Below are 20,026 nucleotides of genomic sequence, written 5' to 3' on the forward strand. Positions count from 1 at the left end.
TCTAACCCTAACCCTAGCTCTAACCCTAACCCTAACCCTAACCCTAACCCTAGCTCTAGCTCTAGCTCTAACCCTAACCCTAACCCTAACCCTAACCCTAACCCTAGCTCTAACCCTAACCCTAGCTCTAGCTCTAACCCTAGCTCTAACCCTAACCCTAGCTCTAGCTCTAGCTCTAGCTCTAACCCTAACCCTAACCCTAACCCTAACCCTAACCCTAGCTCTAACCCTAACCCTAGCTCTAGCTCTAACCCTAGCTCTAACCCTAGCTCTACTCTAACCCTAGCTCTAACCCTAGCCCTAACCCTAGCTCTAACCCTAACCCTAGCTCTAACCCTAGCTCTAACCCTAACCCTAGCTCTAACCTTAACCCTAGCTCTACTCTAACCCCAACCCTAGCTCTAGCTCTAGCTCTAACCCTAACCCTAGCTCTAGCTCTAAACCCAACCCTAACCCTAGCTCTAGCTCTAACCCTAGCTCTAACCCTAACCCTAGCTCTAACCTTAAACCTAACCCTAGCTTTAGCTCTAACTTTAAACCTAACCCTAGCTTTAGCTCTAACTTTAAACCTAACCCTAGCTCTCACCCGAACTCTAAGGAGGTGTATAGTTATATGGGCCAGCACACGAGCAACTATGATAAAAAATTTTAGGTGGCACTGAGATTCGAACCCAGGTCGCTGGGGTGAGAGCCCAGAGCACTAACCATTACCCTATGGAAGCCTCGCTCATACTGCATGGAACATGTATGGTTTTATGGAGCAGCTCACAAGCGAATAGTATAGATCGCTAGAACTGGAAATGCAAATCACTTACGTCATTTTCTTCTTCGTTTTGTTTTACGGCGAGGTGGCACCAGCTTCAATGGGCATTACTGACACCTACTGGTTGAAGCCATATGAACTAGTGATGTGCATTCCAGTTCTTTTAGGTGAAGTGAATCTTTAGAATCAGTTCACTCAAAAGATTCGAACAAACGAATCGTTCAATTAATCCCCCCACACACACACACAATGATACGGCTTTCAATATAGGATTTAAACTAGAGTTTAACCCTAGTTTTAAAACTACTTCGAAACCCTAACCCCTAACCCTATCACTTATACACTTAGAGTCTAAGTGATACGAAAGCTTAGAAAACCCCTGCAAGTTGTTCATGGCAATTGGGTGAAGATTTCAAATGTAATGAAAAGCAAAGAGAAGAAAATTGCCACAATTTGTAAATGGAGATATCAGCATGACATTAGGGCATAAAAAATGTCCTGCTTAAATTTACGTTCCAGTCGTATATACATTACACTACATTATGTAATGTAATTTTTTTGGCAGTCGCTGGCACAATGCAATTCTTTGACAGTCTATTCAAGTCTGGCAGAAAAATGTGGGATGGGGTGGGGGGCTCTGACATGTGTTTTGTGTTAATAATAAGGCCGCTCCCTTTCCTTCAGAGGATAACAATAACATTGTTCTGCAAGTCCGATACAAGCAAGACCACCGCTTAAATGTCTACTTTTATTGTTCAATGCAAGCCAGTTGCATTTCATGACAACACTCCGTTTTAAAAAAAATAGTAGGATTCTTTATTGGTATTTTTTTTTTTATTTCTTTGATATAAAAGATTTTTTCTAGTGTAACATGAAACTCCTTTATCGCAGCAGAAGTACAAATTGTGCGAATATATGGTGCACTTTTCAGTCAGTTGACAAAAACTATGAAGAGAAAGGCTCAATATTATGAATTATGCTATCTACAGCATTCGTGGTGAGAGGTTAGCCTTAGCGTCAACGACGTTTGTTCACAAATTCAACTGAATAAAAAAACAAATGTTGTCAACTCATTGTGGCATTTACCTTAGCTTTTAAACAGCATTGTACTAGACAATTTTTAATTATTTCTAAATTCCTCAATCATCTGTTTAACACATAACACATCTTCGGAGTACCTGCTCCAAAGACCCACAAAATGACAAATTTATTCATTTTCTAAGATCGAACCATTAAAGTGCCACCCTTCAAAGAAAGGTGTGTCGGCATATATATCATAGATGTAGACCACTTTTGATTATCAACAATCTTCATCCCCCCCCCTCTACATTCAAGTTCAGTACCGACCACAATGTGTATGATGATGATCAGTCTGTAGTTAGTGCCATCTACCATTGTTGAGAAAATTCATCTTCATCATCTTCAAATGTCAGGTCTTTGGCATTTGCTTGAGAAGCACTTCTTCAATTGTTTCTTAGCTCTTCTGAGTCCTTACTGTGTAGCCCCTTGGCTACTCTGCTGCGTCCTGGATTGATCATGGGAATGTTGCACTCCTGGAGATCCAGGGGTTCCTGGTGGTCCAGGAGGCCCAGCTGGTCCTGGTTTCCCTTTAGGCCCTGGTGGTCCAATTATACCCGGTAGTCCTGTTTGGCCCTGGATCCCTGATGGACCTCTCGTTCCTGGGAGTCCACTTTTACCAAGTGGACCCATATCGCCTTTCTGGCCCTTTTCACCACGTGGTCCTGGTTGACCAGGGGCGCCCTTGGGTCCTGTGTCACCTATCGCCCCTCTGTTGCCACCAGGGCCATATTGACCAGATGCGCCTCTGGGCCCAGAAGAGCCCTTTTCTCCTTGCACGCCACGGCCTCCTATTGGGCCTCGCTCACCTTTGCTGCCGGTCAGTCCTAGAGTTCCTTTTGAGCCAGTCTCTCCACGGTTACCTTTAGGGCCGGGCAGTCCTGGAGCACCTGTTGGTGGATAGTTTCATGAAGATTTGTGATTTTCTAAGTAGAACACTAACCCTACCTCTTATTATTGTGAAATTCTTGATCAGTTGTGTATGGTGGGTGTCCACCAACTTCATCTCCTCCATCACCATGGACAAGTTCCTGACATCTATATCCAAACGGACATTTAACAATGTGTTCTCCTGCTTCAGTGCGTCCGCCGAGGTAAGTAGTAACAAGATACTGCTGTTTAAGTTCTGCAAGAGGTCAGGGATAGAAAAGCAAAGAAAAGCCATCAAAATGTTTGACACCATCACTCTGGTTCCGTGTTGTCCCAACCTGCATATCTTCTATTTGTCTGCTTAGGCGACTCTGGCAAGTGGAGCTCTCGATGTTGATGTACTTGTACATGCTCTGGACATGACTGACGGTGGCATTGATGCTGGACGATATCGTTTCTATTTCCATCTCAATCGAATTCAGACGCCCATCCAAGGCAGAGAAACGTTCTCCAGTCCGGTTTTCGTAGTATCTAACGATAATAATTAAGTGAGGCTTTAAATGTACTGCTGTGAGATCATTTCAGAATTATCTCTCGCAGATGGGAGTAGAACTTATTCATGAAGTGTAGTAGAACAAACATACTTGGAATGGTAGTGCAGGTCATGCATGTTCTCCTCATGTTCATCCATGAAAGATGTGACGTTGTCGAGTTGCACCTGGAGGTTCATTACCTGAAAAGGAAATAATCTTGGACATTACATCACACCATCTTTGACAACATTTGATTCAGACACACACACCTGCTGACTGAGCTCGTAGTACATCTCCGAGGACATGGAGATTCTCTGGTGGTCCGCGATGATATTATTTTGCAGGGACCGTAAGATTTGGGTGTTGCTGCTCGCATTGGATTTAATCAAGCCCAGAACTTGACTGTAGTTCTGCCAGTCGTTTGTCAACTTCTGAAGGACCAGAGTCTCCTCATCTGATTTTCTCTGCAGGGCATCAATCCACATAGTACTAGAGAGGATAGATTACAGATAAATGATTTCCAGCTGAGATGCATGTTGACGATGAATATTTTTCACACACCTAAGTGCCACTGTGGTGTTGATTTGCTGCGCAGTAGCTTTGACATCATACTGATCCTCTGTCAGAGTTTTCATTCGCTCTGCCGTTTCCTCCAGCACATCCTTCCAGCCATCCACCTGGTCTTGGTATCCCACCAGCAACTGGTTGAGAAATTTAATGGACATCACGTGGCTTTGCATATCTGTGCTAAGCTGTTTACTGGTGGCTGTTAGCTTGGTTTGGGTTTGAGAAGCTTGATCCAAGACCTGAGTGATAGAGCAAGCAATGATTATTTGGTGAAGCCTTGACGTGTACATTGAAATTCCATTGCGACCCAACATACCTGCTCTTGTCCCAGTAACATTTTTTGGATGTCCTCGAACTCCTGCTTGAGTCGACTTATCTCCTCACTGTATAGGGTCACGTCCAGACAGCCTGAGCAGTTACTGATTTCTGTAATATCAAAATAGGGAGTTATGGAACACAAGTTTGTATGATGGACAATATCAAAGCTTTACCATCCATGACTTTCTGAGCGCTGGTGATCTTCTTTTCATAGACTAACTCTTCTTCAGAAAGATAGTCCACCTTCCTAAAAACTGGAGGAAGTTTGGGGAAAATGCATCAAGATACTTTAAAGTCACAGACAAACCAAAACAATAACCACTGCAGCTAAACGACTGACGAGAGCAGGTTCATGTAGCTGTGTAGTTCCTCAAACCCCCCACGAATATCCCGAAAGAGTGCTCAAATACTTTTGAGTGAATGGTGTGTGTTTTCAAATCGTTTCCGCATCATAAGCGCTGACTCAGGGGAGTGATGGCGCTCGGTGAGCTCGAATAATCGTATCCACATGTGGTGCACACACACCACCTGTTTGCTCGGCTCCTCTGACAGTAAGACTCACAAAGCTTCCGGAATTGATGACTCGGCAACTGTACAGGTTTTGGAACGAATCCTTTAACTTATAGTGATTTCGAGTTTCTCTATCAGTGAGATTATTTTCCAATTGATTGGAAGTGGAAGTTGGACCTTGTCTTGAGTGATCGTATTTTTTTTCGATTTGATGTCAGCGCCAAGCTTTACCAACCCCCACCTGAGATGTGAGTGATAATAAATTATTCCGATTTACTGCTCTGACCAATAAAAGGGCGACGCCGATGTGTAAAACATCTGCAGATGTCAGGTAAAAAACGTGACGCACCTTTGTTTGATATGTGGGAGTTAAGAAAGCTCTCACAAGCCATCAATTATATTCATTGTTCTCTTGAAGCTGTTGACCATTGTTATGGTTGACTCACCTAGTGATGCCAGAACTACGACAGTGATGATGAGGAACACGACTATTGCATAAAGGACTTTGACAGCCAGTTGGAGGGAATGGCTCTGCTGGCATCTCACACATCCTCCTCTTGTGCGACCTGAACACATCATCACATAGATTGTGCAGCTATATACAACAGATTTGTGAATATATTATGTGTCTCACCTCTGAACGAAGGGATATCCTCTTCCTCGCCATTGAGCTCCTCTTCTGCAAAACAACATGTTGTGTTTTGTTTAATCACACCTTAGCAGCATCATATCTATGCTGGAACAAATGACAACTGTAAGATTACCTTTAAAAAGCTGGTTCTCATATCCTCCGTAGCTGTCTGTTGAGGAAACAAAGACAAACATGTAAGAAGCGCACATTTTTCTATCATGACGACTGCCATAAATATTCTTAACCAGATGCTCGATTGTCATGTGCTGACATTTGTTCAGGCGCGAGCACAGATAGACCCCTAGTGGTGCTCAAGCGCCAGTCCTTTTTGTCCTTGATATAAAATAAAATAAAATAAAATACCTGACCCCGGATAAGCGGAAGAAGATGGTTGGATAGATGGATGGATGAAAATAAAATAAAATACAACAACCATTATATTTGCAATCACACACTGTTGAAAAGAGCAGTGAGCTCCACCACAACATCAAATGAACCAGACAGGGGTTGTAAAAAGTCATGGTACCTGGCTGTCATGTTTTAATTGGAACAACACACAAACATAAGTCACACACTGGAACATGTGCACATGATGTCAGGTAATGAAACCACACAGCAGACCTACAAGGAAACCTTCAAAACGTTCCAGTAGAGAGGCGGGCAGCTGACGAGAAACTGTTAAACTGCTAAATTATGATTATGTAATGGTTACAGGCTAGAAGTGAACATAGGCACTTTTTTATGGAAAATTAATTACTATGACACCAAAACATAAATCACATCAAAAGAGGACTGCTTGTTTGTTTGTTTTTGTTGTTTCTGGCTTTCTCTTAGAGATGACTTAACTCATGATTAATCTGTTTTGAGAAATTGGAAACAGCACAGACTGGAGAAAGAATGTATTTGTTAAACAATGTCAAAATAACAGTTTGGTGCAATAAGGTAAGCAAATGTAACTGTATAACAGCATCAGGTCTGCTCATCCTGCAGAAATATTTATACAAGGACTACACACATTTATATAATAACGATCAAGAATGAAGAAAAAAAAATCAAATCGAGTATGTAAATATTTGACTGAAAAATAACACATAACTTAACTATTGTGGTTATTTGGACCTTGTCTAAATTTGAAAGTATCAGCACATTGTTTATAACCTAAATTGGTATCCACCCTCAAATATTTGTCTGCTCTTCAAGTCTTCCCACCCTCCACCAGCCCTTTCTCCGTCGCTCATGTTTTCATTCCTCCCTGTGGAAAAAAAAAAAAAAAAAAAAAGTCTCCTCCCGTCGGACTCGTTAGTGAGGAAGCGGAGAAGTCCAACACTCACAGAACAGCGGCACAACAACATGGCCGTCCAAAGTCACACCTAAACAGCTAAGTCACGGCCAAACTAATTGGAACCGCTAAAAATATATTCAGCTCTTTTAAATCATTTAACTGTACGTGTACTTATGACATAAGCAGCTTGAACAGAACACTCGAGAAAATAATAGATGGAGTTGGGTGGAATCTTTTTTTAGTTAATTTATCCTGAACTATTATAGCCACAGAGGACAGACCAATTTTATCATTAGAGCCACGGCAAGTAGTTAAAAGATTAAACTATAGCTTGACACGTAACGTTATTTCTAATTATGCGGAGCAGACCAAACCCTGACGTGTCCAAACCATGGATGGAAAACTGGATGGCGAGCAAAACAAGTGCACAATTAGCCTTGAAAAGACTTACAGTATGTGTAAAGCTGGAAAATGTCTGTTCCTAAATCTAATAAATTGAAACATTTCCTATGTCGGCGCAGTGCAGATGCAAGATCCAGCATAAACCAGATGAACTCGACGAGAGCAAAATAGTGCAAGAGAAAAAACACATTAAAGCATGAGTAGGCTCACATCTATGTTCCAGACAAGACCACAAAACTGAAAATGATCATGTCAACCACAGGGAAACTAATTCTCTTACGTAGTAAGTTGTCCTGGATGGTTCTTGGTTTGAGTTTGGAACAAAGTAATAAGTCAATATTGCTTGTAAAATCAGCTAATAGACTACTATTTGAGGATATTTGGTAGTTATTGTGAGTGGTATCGGTACTTTGTATCGGTGTCGGCGACTATTCAAAAATTGTAGTAGTATCGGTCTGAAAAAGTGGCATCAAACATCCCTATTACAAATCAATACGATTTCATCAACAAAGATCTCCAATGTAACATTATGCGCAAAATCATTTTATAAAGACACACCAGACAATTGAACGTTCTTATACACAGCTGGGGGAACTTTCCGTGAAGGTGATTTGTTTTCACGAACCTAGTGTTATTGCAAGTGGGCAACTGGTCCAGATGGTGTTCCGTGGCAGTGAAACACACCTATGAAAATATCAAGCTTGGAAGCACGTGAAGGCAGACATACTCCATGCGACCGTAAACCACAACCGAAGACACAATTTCTAAAAATGATGATTCAACTTCGGTCATTTGAGCCATCCGATGTTTGCAAACGCAGCATTAAGCCAATATTGAAAAAACAAAAAAGACTTATGCACGTTATCTTTATGCGCAGTATTCTTTCCTAACTTTATCTTTGTACTTGCCCAGTTGTAAATGAAAGCAGAACTCAAAAAGATGCTCCAGGTCAGATTAGAGGTTTGGACTCAAAAAGCTCAGTTGATTATTTGGGAGTCTTTTGACTGGAATGTGAATGTGGTCTCCTAAAAAACATCTGTTTGGAAGTATTTGGTTCCTTTTTTTTTTTTTTTTTATTAAAAATGACAAGGGCCATTATTTTAGGAAGGCATGTATATAAGAACTAAGTTGTGTCCAGTACCCAGGGGTTCTTTGCTCACACTTTCCCAAACTGAACATCTGTCCATCATCCAGAGCATCTCCTACTTCGAGTCCCCTCTGGCCTTGTGAGGAATGTATGAGGCAGCATATTCTGGCAGCAAGAATAATCCTCTGAGAGAAGAGTTTTTTTTTCTTTTTTTACAAACATAATTTCATTGCTCAAATCTTGAACTTTGCTAAAAGTTGAACAGATCAAATAAATCTCCAGAAGAAAAGAAATTAAGAATATTTACTTTTGGGGGAGGGGAAAGTAGGCCATTATTTTAGGAAGATCTTTAAAATGTAAGTTACAAAGAGCACCCACGGGTTCTTTGCTCACTTTTTCCTCAAACAAGCCTGTCCATCATCCAGACCTTCTCCCACAGCAAGCCCCTTCTGTCCCCAGCCCTGAAAGGAATGTATGAGGCAGCATATTTTTCTCAGGGTGAACTGGGCTGGACTCACCCCTCAGAAAGACTCTGGGAAACCACATCAACATAGCTGCTGTAGTCTTTGGCTGAGGAACACACTTAGCATGTTCTTTTGAGTTCATTGGCTGTGCCGCCATGTGGCTTCAGACCACTTTACCACCTCCCAGAATTCTCGAGGGAGAGCAAGATGGAGGTGATTACTATTTATTGGCAATGTTCAAATCCAAACACGAGCTCACATCATGTGAAACTTGTTATAATCAGTCTGTGATTAACAACTGCGCTAGACCACTGAAATGGTAACATAGTAGATTGCAGAAGAGGTCAATTACACTCAGGTATTTAGATGATATATATTTCCGCCTACGTGTTTATACTGCTAAAGCACATCTAAAAGGAAACAGCGTGGTTGGGTTGTCATGGTTACAAAAATAACAGCAACTAGAAACAAACAGAGGTGTCCTGCTCCACAGGCTTGGGAGTTCAAGGTGAAAGGAAGTTTGGAAAGAGGTGAGGGTTTATTTGAAGATGTTAAAAGTCCATCACTTGACATAAACCATCTGTTCCATTGGAAAGAAAAAATATATAGTGCTGTATACACTAAATTACTTCACTGTGGACATTTTTTTGCCTATTCAGGCCTTATTTTTTATTTGGAATAATGGTTTTAAAATAATACTATAATACTCACAAATTGTGGTTGTTTCGAAGTAAAACCAGGCAGGAAACTTTTACCATTAAATATTTTTTTTTTCAAAAGCGCTGTTTCAGGTTTTCTACAGTTCACATTTTGAGTTCAAATAAACATTAGTTTTGGTTTTGAGGTAATTACACGCAGTGGCTGACTCCAAGATATTTGTTGGGACTTCTTTTTTGTTTTATGAGCCAATCATTCCACAATTTTAACTGCTTTCCTTTCTGATTCCATTTTCATTCCAACTGAAAAAAAGTGGTATCAAACATCCCTGATTATTATTATTATTATTATTATTACTGTATTGTCATTATTGGCCACTTGTTGCTCGGTAGATCTCATTCAATTAATTCTTACTTGCACCGTGGAGCAATTAAATACCAATTGGTTGAGTAACTTCAAAATGTATCAAATCATATTTATTCAGTATTAGGAAAGAAAAAGCAAACTGCTGGTACTTGTACTACAGTTGCCTCTGCTTTTCTTTTCTTTTTTTTCTGCAATGGCAAACAGGCTTACATCATTTCAAGCTGTTAGCCCACATGCGTTATTTCCTCCCACTTCCTCATCCCAACTGTATCCTTCAAGTCTCCATTGGGCTTTCAGTCAAACCTTTGTGGCTCAGCACAAAGCTAGTGTGGGAAACATATAATGATCCTGCCCTCCTCTAAGCCCCCTGGCAAATTTTGCCTTCATACCATGTTGCTTCAAACCTTATGTTCTCTTGCTCCCTTGAAGAGGAGTCAAGATGTGGTAAACTTGGCGACGGCACACAACACTTTTGTTCAAGTAATGGAGAGCTAAGACGTATGAGAGATTTAAAAAGCTGACGGACTAGTTTCACACCCAAGATCAACATAATAGTACTTTCTCAGGATTCTAAATGTGAAGCATAAGTATGTGCTATTTTCACAGGTGCATGGTAGGTGCCGTGCTAGGATATCCAGCTAGCTATTTTCGATCCTGCTCATCCTCATTAGATACGCTGGAGCCTATCCGAGGTGACGACAGGTCAGGTGGTGTACACCTGAGACTGGTTGCTAGCCAATTGTAGGTCACATAAATATTTAATTTTGAAAGATTCAATAGGCAATAAATGATGTTTTTCAGACCAATTATGTACAAATAGATAAAACCTGGATTTCACCCAGACTGTCACAACTGTGCTAACCACTCTACTGTTGTGACAAATTTTGCAGATGAAGCCTAACCCAACATAATACACACACCAGTTCGTGTATCACACTTTACCTTTCATGGTTCCTCACTTCGGCTTGCTGATGCTCAGCTTGATGCTCGTGGTTGTGATGATGGTGATGTCGCCGCCTCCTCCGCTCGTGAAGCCAAAGTAGTCAACAGGCATCTACATTCATTTTCCAGGAGAAAAAAAAAAAAAAAAAACGAAGTTGAAAAAGTCCTCAATGTTCTGATAGAGTTTACAAAATGGTGCCAAACAAGCTAATTCATTTGCATCTTAAAATGAAACATATTGCGTTTAATAGTGCTTTGATCGTTAGATGAGTGTTTGAAACGCTAAAAGTGCGTTGGATTGGAGCTCTGTGCTTTCATCCCTCTTCCATCCAGAGCCTGAGGAGACTAAAACCTCTGCAGAATGAATCCATGAGCAATTTCCAGAGGGAGGGAGGAAGCAAGAAAGAAGAAAACGAGTGAGTGAGTGAGAGAGAGAGGGAAACAAAGAAACTGGAAACATGAGGGAGGGTCTGGAACTGGGCCAAAAAAAAAGAAGGAAAAAAAAAAAAGGAGGCCCCATGTGTTTTGTGGCTGAGTTAATGACTAACAAATGTTTGGACACGACAGGAATGAGCACCTTGGACGTAACATTCGGAAATATCTTGAAGGGAACACCTGCACGTACCAAAGTTATAATTCCAATCTGGCACTATTCTCATTTTTGCTGACCTCAGAGCGCAGTCCCAAAATCTGACAGCAGGTGCAATTAGAACGTCAAACCGACAAGTTACAATCGTGAAAATATTGACTTTCTTTTCGCAAGGCTGAAATTGATCCTGGGCAGCCCATTATTAATACTCTTCATTCTTTGCAGTGATTGTAGCCAATTGTATTTTACTGAGCATCCTTTTCGGGTGACGTCGACATCCCCACAGATGCTCTGAGGCCTCATGCTCCATTGTGCAAACCAGAAAAGTATTCAATGACAAACATCTCTCAACTGTCCTTTGATCATGAAGAATCGTATCGTGCCGCGTTTCTAAAACAGCCCACATTCCGACGAAAACGTGCTCACGCATGTCACCCGACACAAAGCTGCAGCTAAAGTGATACCAGAATCATGCAAATGCTTTTTTTTTTTTTTTTAAGAAGTCCATCTGGAGCCAATGAGCAGTCAATATCGCTCGCGGGGCCCATTAAGCCCTGGTGATAATTGCGCCGTGTGCCAGAGGTTACTCATTAAGATGTTCTCTTTTTGCATTTGTTTTGAACTCCATACCATCAGTTAAGCCAGTCCCTCATCAACAACCATGGAGACGTTTCAGTTCAGTGCTCGGCCAGTTGGGCAAACATTTTTCATCTGTTTAGAGCTGTTATTCTCAAATGGTGGGTCAGGCTCCAAAAGTGGGTCACTGACATGTAGTAAAAAAAAATGATGCAAGCGCACAGCTTGTACATCATTTGGAGCAGTTCCAAACCAGTAGTTATCGGACAAAAATAATTGAATAAAATATATAGAAAAAATCATATTCACCAGGGACAGGAAGTGTTAGCGCATCAGCTCGAGCCACACATAAACAAACATAGTGTCGCTCAGGCTCTGGCTATGAACGTTCTGGCTAGACTTATAGGTAACATTTTTGTTACGTCAAACTTATTTGGATAGCGATGTACGTAGATCGAAAGAAAAGTCTTAGTATTTAAAATGTAAGTGAAATTCTGTGGCAGTGTTCAATGCAATTGTTAATGCATCATTTTACTATATTCATTATTGCAAATATCTTATTCATGCAAATATCATATTCATGTTTTAATATAAATGTATGTAGATATGTCTATGAGTTTACAAGACTATTTTACAACAAAAAGAGCTAGCTTTAAGATTGTACAAAACCACAGTCTTTGTGGAACATCTTGACTGCTTCACACACACACACGCAAAATGCAAAACAAAGTTTAACAGTGTGTCACGCAAGAGACTTTCGGTTTAGTCACACTGGATCTGTGGCTGCTAAAGCATTTGACACCAACAAACGCAAAGTCCAGATGTGTTCTATGGCTCTCCGACCTCTCGCCATTAAGGGCGCATATGCATGTCATTGTAAGATTGCCAGTATTAAAGTTGACTTTTGTCTCATGTCAGAAATTGAGACCAGACATGCTTGGAAAAGAAGAATGTGGGAACAAGGAGTGATGTATTTTTACATTGTTTTGTTACTGCTGCAAATGTGAAATTAGGAACATTATCAGTTATAGTGACACGCACAAATATAATTGCAAAATCAAAGTAAGGACATTATTTTCAATTTTACCAGCCAGTGCATCCTAAAAAAATATTTTGAAGCTAATTTTAGGTTAATTATTAATCAGCATTTACATTAGCAAGTCCTATACTATTTAGTATAACAAAATATGCATTAATTGTTTAATTTACTAAAATCATAATTACACACAAGGGTCTTGAGCACAAAAGGTGGCCCTCGAATAAATAGTTAATATCAATATTCTAAGGTTTTGTCTGAGTTTTACGAACTGTGAGCGTTGACAGTTGCTGCCCTCTAGTGTCACATTTGCCAATAACATCTAGTTCCTGCTAAAGTTGAAAAGTGCAAGTTCTGCACATGAAAAACAAGTTAAGGGTAATTTACTGGAAAATGCATCATTCCCTTTCCTTAGCGACTACTTACATAACAACTAACGTAAGTTGTCGTTAAATAAATGAATAAAAGTATACGAGTGTCTTCAATAACGCCAATACAATCTGTTGAAAGGTTTTCTGCTGTTTTTTTTTTTTTTACACATACAACAAATACGATGCACTTTGCATACTTTTAATTGTTAAAATAAAATGTGCAAAAAGCAGTCCAATGCCATTTGGCAAATAAATGTTCCACTTTCCTCTCTTTGGTTGAGGGTGTTTTCGTCCACAAATGATTGTGGTTTTTTGTTTTTCATATAGCACGTTTTTGGAGACGAGTTGGTTGCGTTATTAAATGCTGAGTCACCGTCATCATCATCAGCATGAATCTAATGTTTGTGCACAGTTCGGTCTTCAGCTGCCGGTAAATTACGACATTTCTGGAAAAGTCTTCAGACCCTTGGTTAAGTACACAGACGAACAATAGGAAATTGTATGCTGATTTTCAAAATAACAATAGCCGCTAAATTAAAATGAAAAGATTTAATGGGACATTAATCATAACGAGGGCACTGGCTTAGAGTTTTATAAACATTTTTGTATAATTTATTTTAAAAATGGCGAAATTATTAATTTTATATACATGTGGCCCTCACTTGTTCTGGTGTTTGTTTGTTTTTGTTGCATTAGTTTAACAATTTTTATTAGATTAACTTGTATTTATTTATTTTTAAACTTAATCTAATTGAATCATTATTTGATTTACTGATAAAATTACAAAATGATTTTACACGCACATTAAACATTTATGTTAAATGGTTGGTCAGTGTATAGTTAATCTATGCTTTCATTTACATATTTATTATTCTGAAAACGCCAACACTATGACTTAGACATTTTACATATTGTACATGCACTTTACTACTTTTATTTTGAAGCAAATCACCGGAAAAGTCTTCCAGCATTGAGGGTAGCAGTAAAATACCGGTCAGATGAGTCACGTGTTTGCATGTCCCAGTTTTATCTGCTGCTGTATAAATAAGAGCAGCAATGATGCAAAGCAGCTTCAGACGTCCTAGTCCTGGACCCTGAAGACGCACTCATAGGTGAGTATCAGCTTCTTTTATTTGAGTCAACCTGCAGCAACACAGCTTGCAAAGTAAATACTTTACCTATTTGCACATTAAAATGAAAACAGTATCAATATTATTATTCTGAAGCTCGCATAACCTGCTGAAGTCTTTTATACTGTTTTTTTAAAACGTTATATTCGTGACTTGAATGTTTTACATAAGGATTTTAGTTAGTTTCAAATGCTGTAGTGGTAAGATGTAGAATTCTGGGCCACCTGGTTGAACTGATGACTTGTTTTGCTTACTCATGGGGGTGACCTCCATCTCTGTATCAGAACAAGTGGATTAAAGTCGATGAGGTCATATTCAATTGCAGTATATTCAGTACAATATAAAGAGATGCAAAATATATATAGTAGCAGTACTGTATTTGTAGATCGATAGATCAAAACATTGATTTAAATCCAAATTTCAGCAGTAGATAGTGAGAATTTTGGGGGTCATTTCTGAGGGCCGTCTATTTGCGGTATAAGCACATGACGCACCAAGTTAGTCCTTTGGGTGCGTAAAGCGCCCCGGGCGTGCAAAAGGAGGACACCAGTATTCCATTTGCAAGGTGAATTAAAAGAAAAGGGAGATATTAATTCTTATTTTAGATCAAGATAATTACAAGTCCGTTTAAAAGGGGCAGCTTGCAAAATCTGTACTTTTTCATGCGTCCTTCTTATGTTGTAAAATAACAATAGCAAAATGAACCACACAAATAAATGTGTCATTCAAAACCTAGTATATACCATTACAATTAGTTTTTATTCCTTTAATTCTGACCCCCCCCAAAAAAACACCTTCAAAAAAATAGTTTTAGGATGTGGGATGAAACCAGAGCACAGGAACAAAACAGAACTTAAATGAATGTTTTTTTTGGTTTACTTTGCAAAGCAAATTGAACTTTATTTGCTTTTATCTGGATTGGCATGTTGCATTCTGTGTGTTGTGTAACCACCGTCACTGCACGCAGCCTTTATTTTAAATCCCGTGGCTCGGCCTCAGAATTGTGAATCATCCCCCTTTCCTCTTTGTCAACTGTCTCTGTTTAACTCTCCCACACTTTGGATGCTTTTGTTGGCATTACTAACCCCCTACGCCCATTCCACCCCCCGCCCCCTCTCTGCAGCTCACCCAGTCTGGATGATTTTACATCATTAACGATGCCTAAAAGGAAATAGTCCAACCATGCAGTAATGTAATGAAGTGTCTGTTTTAATTGTGCGTAGGAGACTAACCTCATTATCCAGCTCATACGCCACCAGAGATGGAAAGATTTTCTTTGCTTCCTATTGATGTTCAAAACCTGTTCACAGAAGATACAAGAGATGCTCAAACAGTCTGGAATAATGAAATGAATTCCAATTCTCCGTGAGCTGAAATACTATCAAAGCACTGATGTATATTTCAAAAAATGATTTTATTTTCTTTGTCCAATCAGATTTCATCTTGTGTTGCCATGTAACCGAAATTATATGAGTGTTTCTTGAAGGGGTGACCTTCTGATGAAAGGTCACCTGTGTTTGAATAAGGAGAATTAAGGGTCGCGCAGAGCAGATTAATCAGCAGAAATGGATAAACAGAGAAGAAGGTTGCCGTTCAAGTTATGCAACGCTCAGCGGAAAGTTACACTTTGGTGAAAGTCACACTCAACACTAAGGTCAGCGTGTGGACACGATGTCCTGGTGATATGGTTACATTCATTCACGCCACACACACGCTTTGTCATGATTGTGGAAAGCATCTCGGTAGGGGTCAGCAGCAATGGAAGACAGTAACCATCACTGTACTGAATTGTATCTTTTATTTTGAAAAAAATAAGAAAGCCGGAAGTGTTTGGGGTTAGTGAATTAACTTTTCACTTTTTTTTTTTGTGGGACGGAGGAACAATCATGTTTTTGTTTTTTTTAAATCAGCAGCATGTAGCCACCTAGTGTCTATAATATGACATTACAACAGCATCGCATATGGAAGGACAATGTTGACTCAAGTCTTACCTGATCTGTTGTTGTTTTTTTCAACACAAGCATTTCTCATCAACACCTGCTGACCCTGTAAGAGTCGGAGAGGATGTTAATGATGATGATGATGAAGATCAGGAAGGGCTCCAAGTCGCTGGCTGTGGTGGCTCTTTTTCTGGCCTGCGCCAACTGCTTGGTCCCACCCACCGATGAAAATCTCAAACGTAAGATTGAGTATACTTTGTTCAGAGGAATATTGAACTAAACATGCATAAATCCATACTCGTGTTTTTTCTCTGCAGAGATCTCACTTGAGGGAGAGAAGTACCTAAATGGACAGATTGAGAATGCCATCAATGGCGTCAAGGAGATGAAGAATATGATGCAGAAATCGTCAGAGGACCACAAGAAGGTTTTGGACGAGCTGGAGAAAACCAAACACAAGAAAGACGTATGGACAGTTTACTCATCAAGCTACGGTAAGCCGTGAGAGCCCTGACCTCAACCCAAGTTGTTGTGATGTTGCAGGAGGCCATGTTGGCTGCTCAGGAGATGGAGACCAAGCTGCAGGAGCAGGAGGAGGTCTGTAATGAGACCATGAAGGCCCTGTGGGAGGAATGCAAGCCATGTCTGAAAAGAACTTGCGTCAAATATTACTCCCGCACGTGTAGCAGTGGATCTGGGATGGTGGGACGCCAGGTGAGATATCACTGGCTTATCGGTATTATGAATTTTGGTATAACTTAGCAGTCTCGTTTTTGCGACAGTTGGAGGACTTACTGAACCGAACGTCTCCCTTCTCCATTTGGATCAACGGGGAGAGGATGGACACCCTGGAGCAGGAAGGACAACGTCAGAGCAAAGAGTTTAAGGAGCTGGAAAACAAATACTCCGAGATGGCTGACGGAGTGGATGGCATATTTTCGGACAGCATGAAGGTAAGGTGCTATATTTCTTTTAATTATAATTTATAAGAAATAGCTGATGGAGTCTGACATATTTTCGGACAGTATGAAGGTAAGGGGCTAGATTTATTTTAATTATAAAATATGTGAATTTTTTTTATTTTACTTTTTTTAAATTAACTAAATAGGGAAAACTGAATAAATTTATATTTGGCAAAACATTTCCATAAAACTATAATGCATTTTTCTTTTTAAAGAATGTCATTATAATGAATTAACCAACTATAATTGATTTCATAAAATACCATTTTTATTTTCTTAAATAAGATCACAATGGAAAAAAATCTTACTTGGAATCTTTTGGTGTTGGCAATGTTTTCCAGGTGGCCGATCACGTGCATTACAACCCGCCGACGTTCACCCTGCCCAACTTCTTCCCATCTCGCTGGCGTCGAAGCATCCACTCGCTCTTCCACGAACCCTTCCCCAGTTTTCAGGGTTTGTTCTCCAACATGATGGGCTTTGGTAGGAGGGACCCCTTCAGCTCTTTTGGTTCCATGTTGGACGTTGACACAGACGTCCCCACTAATGAAGGTATGCTCTGGAACAATAACACCAGGGTTAGAAAGGATGGAAACCTTCCTATGCGGAGATTAACTATGGAACTGGAAATGTGCTCACAGATGGCAGCGTGAACGAGGACGTGGTCATCACCAAACCTTTCGGAGACGGCAGCATGACCTGCAGGGAGATTCGCCGCAACTCAGCCGGCTGCCTCAAATTCCGCGACGAGTGTCAGAAGTGCAAAGAGATTGAACATGTCGGCAAGTAGTACAATTAATTAAAATATAATTATGATGAATAAAATAACAGTTAGTGGTATTTGAAAATTGTCTGTTTCCTTCACAGACTGTTCAGGAAAGAAACCCCTGGAAGGTCCCCTGAAGGAGGAGCTGGAGAGGGCTCTGGCCATAGCAGAGCGCTTCACTCAGCGCTACAACGCTCTCCTAAAGCGCTTCGAGGAGCACATGTTCAACACGTCCACCGTCATGGACCTGTTCAACAGGCAGTTTGGATGGGTATCTTCTCTGGCGAACAACACTGACGCCAAGGATGACTTCTTCAAAGTTGAGACGGTAAATACACATTTTATTTGACCTCGAGCTATCTTGATTTTCTGTTTGTTCTACTTGGGCGGTTGTTGCAATTAAATCTGCTGACTGGCCTAAAAATATTTCTCCAATTAAATCTGATGAATGGCCCAAAATATTTTTCCCTTATCTTATTTTGAACCAAATATTCTAACTACAAGGTCATTCATTTCGAAAGCAGATAAATGAGCATTTTGCAACAATTTAATACTTTTGTTATTGTAGGTGGTCACCAGGGATCCAGTGGAGAGACCCGATGAGGACCCTGAGCAGCCAGACACCAAAGTGTCCGTCAAACTCTTCAAATCACCACCCATGAACTTGAACGTCCCGGGCGACATTCCTTGGAATGACCCCAAGTTCCCAGAGGTGGTGGCTCAGGAGGCATTGGACCGCTATAAGGATATCACTGTGTAAGTAGCCTGTATTTGCTGTCATATTAAGATTGAATTGAAACTGAGAATCCTGTAATTCTTTCAGTGTTGCCAAATAGGGGGCATCGTGCATATTCCGCTTGATCCAAACACACCCTGCAGCGACTCACTGATTCCTCTGCGCCTCCGCTCAAGTCCTGCTTCCGCAAATCGACGGTTTAACCCTCGTAAGGTGTATGTTCATCTCCTTGTCCTGCTGGAAGAGAAAATATTTAGTCGATAGTCTCTAGAAAGGCTTTTTGAGCTGACGACGACCATAAATCTGCCTGACTTTCAAGAGTCTGTCCTACAGTGTTCTCCTAACCTCGCAACACCTGCAGGTTAAACTGATCCTTTGTTGTAATGGGGCAGTAAATGGTTTTGGGCTGTTGCTTGCATCATTCTTCACTAATCGTTATGACTTTGCTCATTATTGAAACATCAATCCTGCTGTTGAGTATCTCGAAGCTAAATCTTAGCGATAATAAAGCAATGCGTAGAGAAAAATAAAACCTTCTCAAAGATATTGTCTCTCGTGGTGTTTATATCAGTTCATGAAAACTCATAAATTCAAATCTTTGGTATTTTATACATTGATTGTAAATTAAGGCACCAAAAGTGAGCATTACCTTTCCTCCGCAGTATTTTCCAGTCGATCTTTGTTGCCCTTGCTTTATCCTACTTCTAAAAACACATTGTGAAATCACAATTAATTGCAAACGTTTTAAAATATTGTGCCGTTTTTATTTTTGTGTAAAAATCACACAGCTGCTAGTCGACTCTGCAGAGATACAGTACATCCATGCAGTTTAAACATCTAGGATCCCACAGCCAAAGAGAGAAGAAATTAAATACAATATTATTTCGCTGTTAGTCAGCAATTAATTCAAATGTACACAAGTCCAAAAAGGGTGTGTCATATACAATGTACAACACTGGAAACAAATCGCATTCAAAATCCCACCAAAGGTTTTGTTTCATTTTTCAACAGATTGCTTCTGCCCGGATTGCCATTCAGGATCCGGCAAGCGCTAATCCATTCCACGATGGTTTTCAAACAGGGTTTTAAATGGTATTAGCTCCGGGCGTAGCAACACCAACACACACTCACACACACATACATACACACACACGAACCATGAAAAAAAATAGACACCAAAAAAGGCAAACCTTGTTGCAACAAGGTGGTCAGTCAGTCACCATGGAAACCTAAACTCCAGGCAGGGGGGGGGGGGAGTTAAGAGTAAGGCCTAAGACACAGCAATAATAAAAATTATAAATCAAACAGGCTATTTTGGGATGGCACGAACCTTACTTTTTCCAGGTGACAACTTGAGTGGTTTGAGTGATGATCATCTTTTTTTTTTTTTTCCTTGTAATACTTCTGACAGACTAGCAGTTTAAAAGAAAGACAAAAAGTGCAGTTGGATC

At 40.2% G+C, this 20,026-nt stretch overlaps 2 protein-coding genes across 3 annotated transcripts; one reads left to right on the top strand and one right to left on the bottom strand.

Moving 5' to 3' along the window:
* Nucleotides 1–1,497: 1,497 nt before the first annotated feature.
* scara3 (scavenger receptor class A, member 3) lies at nt 1,498–16,294 on the bottom strand. Of its 2 annotated transcripts, XM_037245006.1 has the most exons (14): nt 16,163–16,294; nt 15,404–15,471; nt 10,470–10,581; nt 5,403–5,438; nt 5,273–5,317; nt 5,085–5,204; nt 4,302–4,382; nt 4,127–4,236; nt 3,805–4,049; nt 3,513–3,732; nt 3,355–3,443; nt 3,049–3,241; nt 2,789–2,966; nt 1,498–2,730 (listed from the first exon to the last, which is right to left on the bottom strand). In XM_037245006.1, the coding sequence occupies exons 3-14, from the start codon at nt 10,474–10,476 to the stop codon at nt 2,255–2,257; spliced, it is 1,800 nt and encodes a 599-aa protein (XP_037100901.1). In that variant the 5' UTR covers nt 10,477–10,581; nt 15,404–15,471; nt 16,163–16,294; the 3' UTR covers nt 1,498–2,254. The 2 variants fall into 2 exon arrangements, with proteins under 2 accessions (XP_037100901.1, XP_037100902.1); XM_037245007.1 differs by lacking the exon at nt 16,163–16,294 and having other exon boundaries at nt 15,404–15,599.
* On the top strand, nt 14,022–18,888 carry clu (clusterin). Its single transcript, XM_037245009.1, has 10 exons — nt 14,022–14,153; nt 16,193–16,350; nt 16,429–16,577; nt 16,655–16,825; nt 16,894–17,064; nt 17,415–17,625; nt 17,715–17,855; nt 17,941–18,167; nt 18,408–18,595; nt 18,663–18,888. The coding sequence occupies exons 2-10, from the start codon at nt 16,236–16,238 to the stop codon at nt 18,673–18,675; spliced, it is 1,386 nt and encodes a 461-aa protein (XP_037100904.1). The 5' UTR covers nt 14,022–14,153; nt 16,193–16,235; the 3' UTR covers nt 18,676–18,888.
* Nucleotides 18,889–20,026: the final 1,138 nt, after the last annotated feature.

The sequence above is a fragment of the Syngnathus acus genome, chromosome 24 (genome assembly GCF_901709675.1).
Source record: "Syngnathus acus chromosome 24, fSynAcu1.2, whole genome shotgun sequence".
NCBI lineage: Eukaryota > Metazoa > Chordata > Actinopteri > Syngnathiformes > Syngnathidae > Syngnathus > Syngnathus acus.

Coding starts and splice junctions, on each gene's coding strand:
- clu (XM_037245009.1), top strand. CDS start 16,236: ATGTTAATGATGATGATGATGAAGATCAGGAAGGGCTCCAAGTCGCTG. Junction 16,826..16,893: donor CTGGGATGGTGGGACGCCAG/GTGAGATATCAC, acceptor TTTTTGCGACAG/TTGGAGGACTTACTGAACCG. Junction 17,065..17,414: donor TATTTTCGGACAGCATGAAG/GTAAGGTGCTAT, acceptor AATGTTTTCCAG/GTGGCCGATCACGTGCATTA.
- scara3 (XM_037245006.1), bottom strand. Junction 4,383..5,084: donor CGTAGTTCTGGCATCACTAG/GTGAGTCAACCA, acceptor AACTTCCTCCAG/TTTTTAGGAAGGTGGACTAT. Junction 3,444..3,512: donor ACTACGAGCTCAGTCAGCAG/GTGTGTGTGTCT, acceptor TTTCCTTTTCAG/GTAATGAACCTCCAGGTGCA.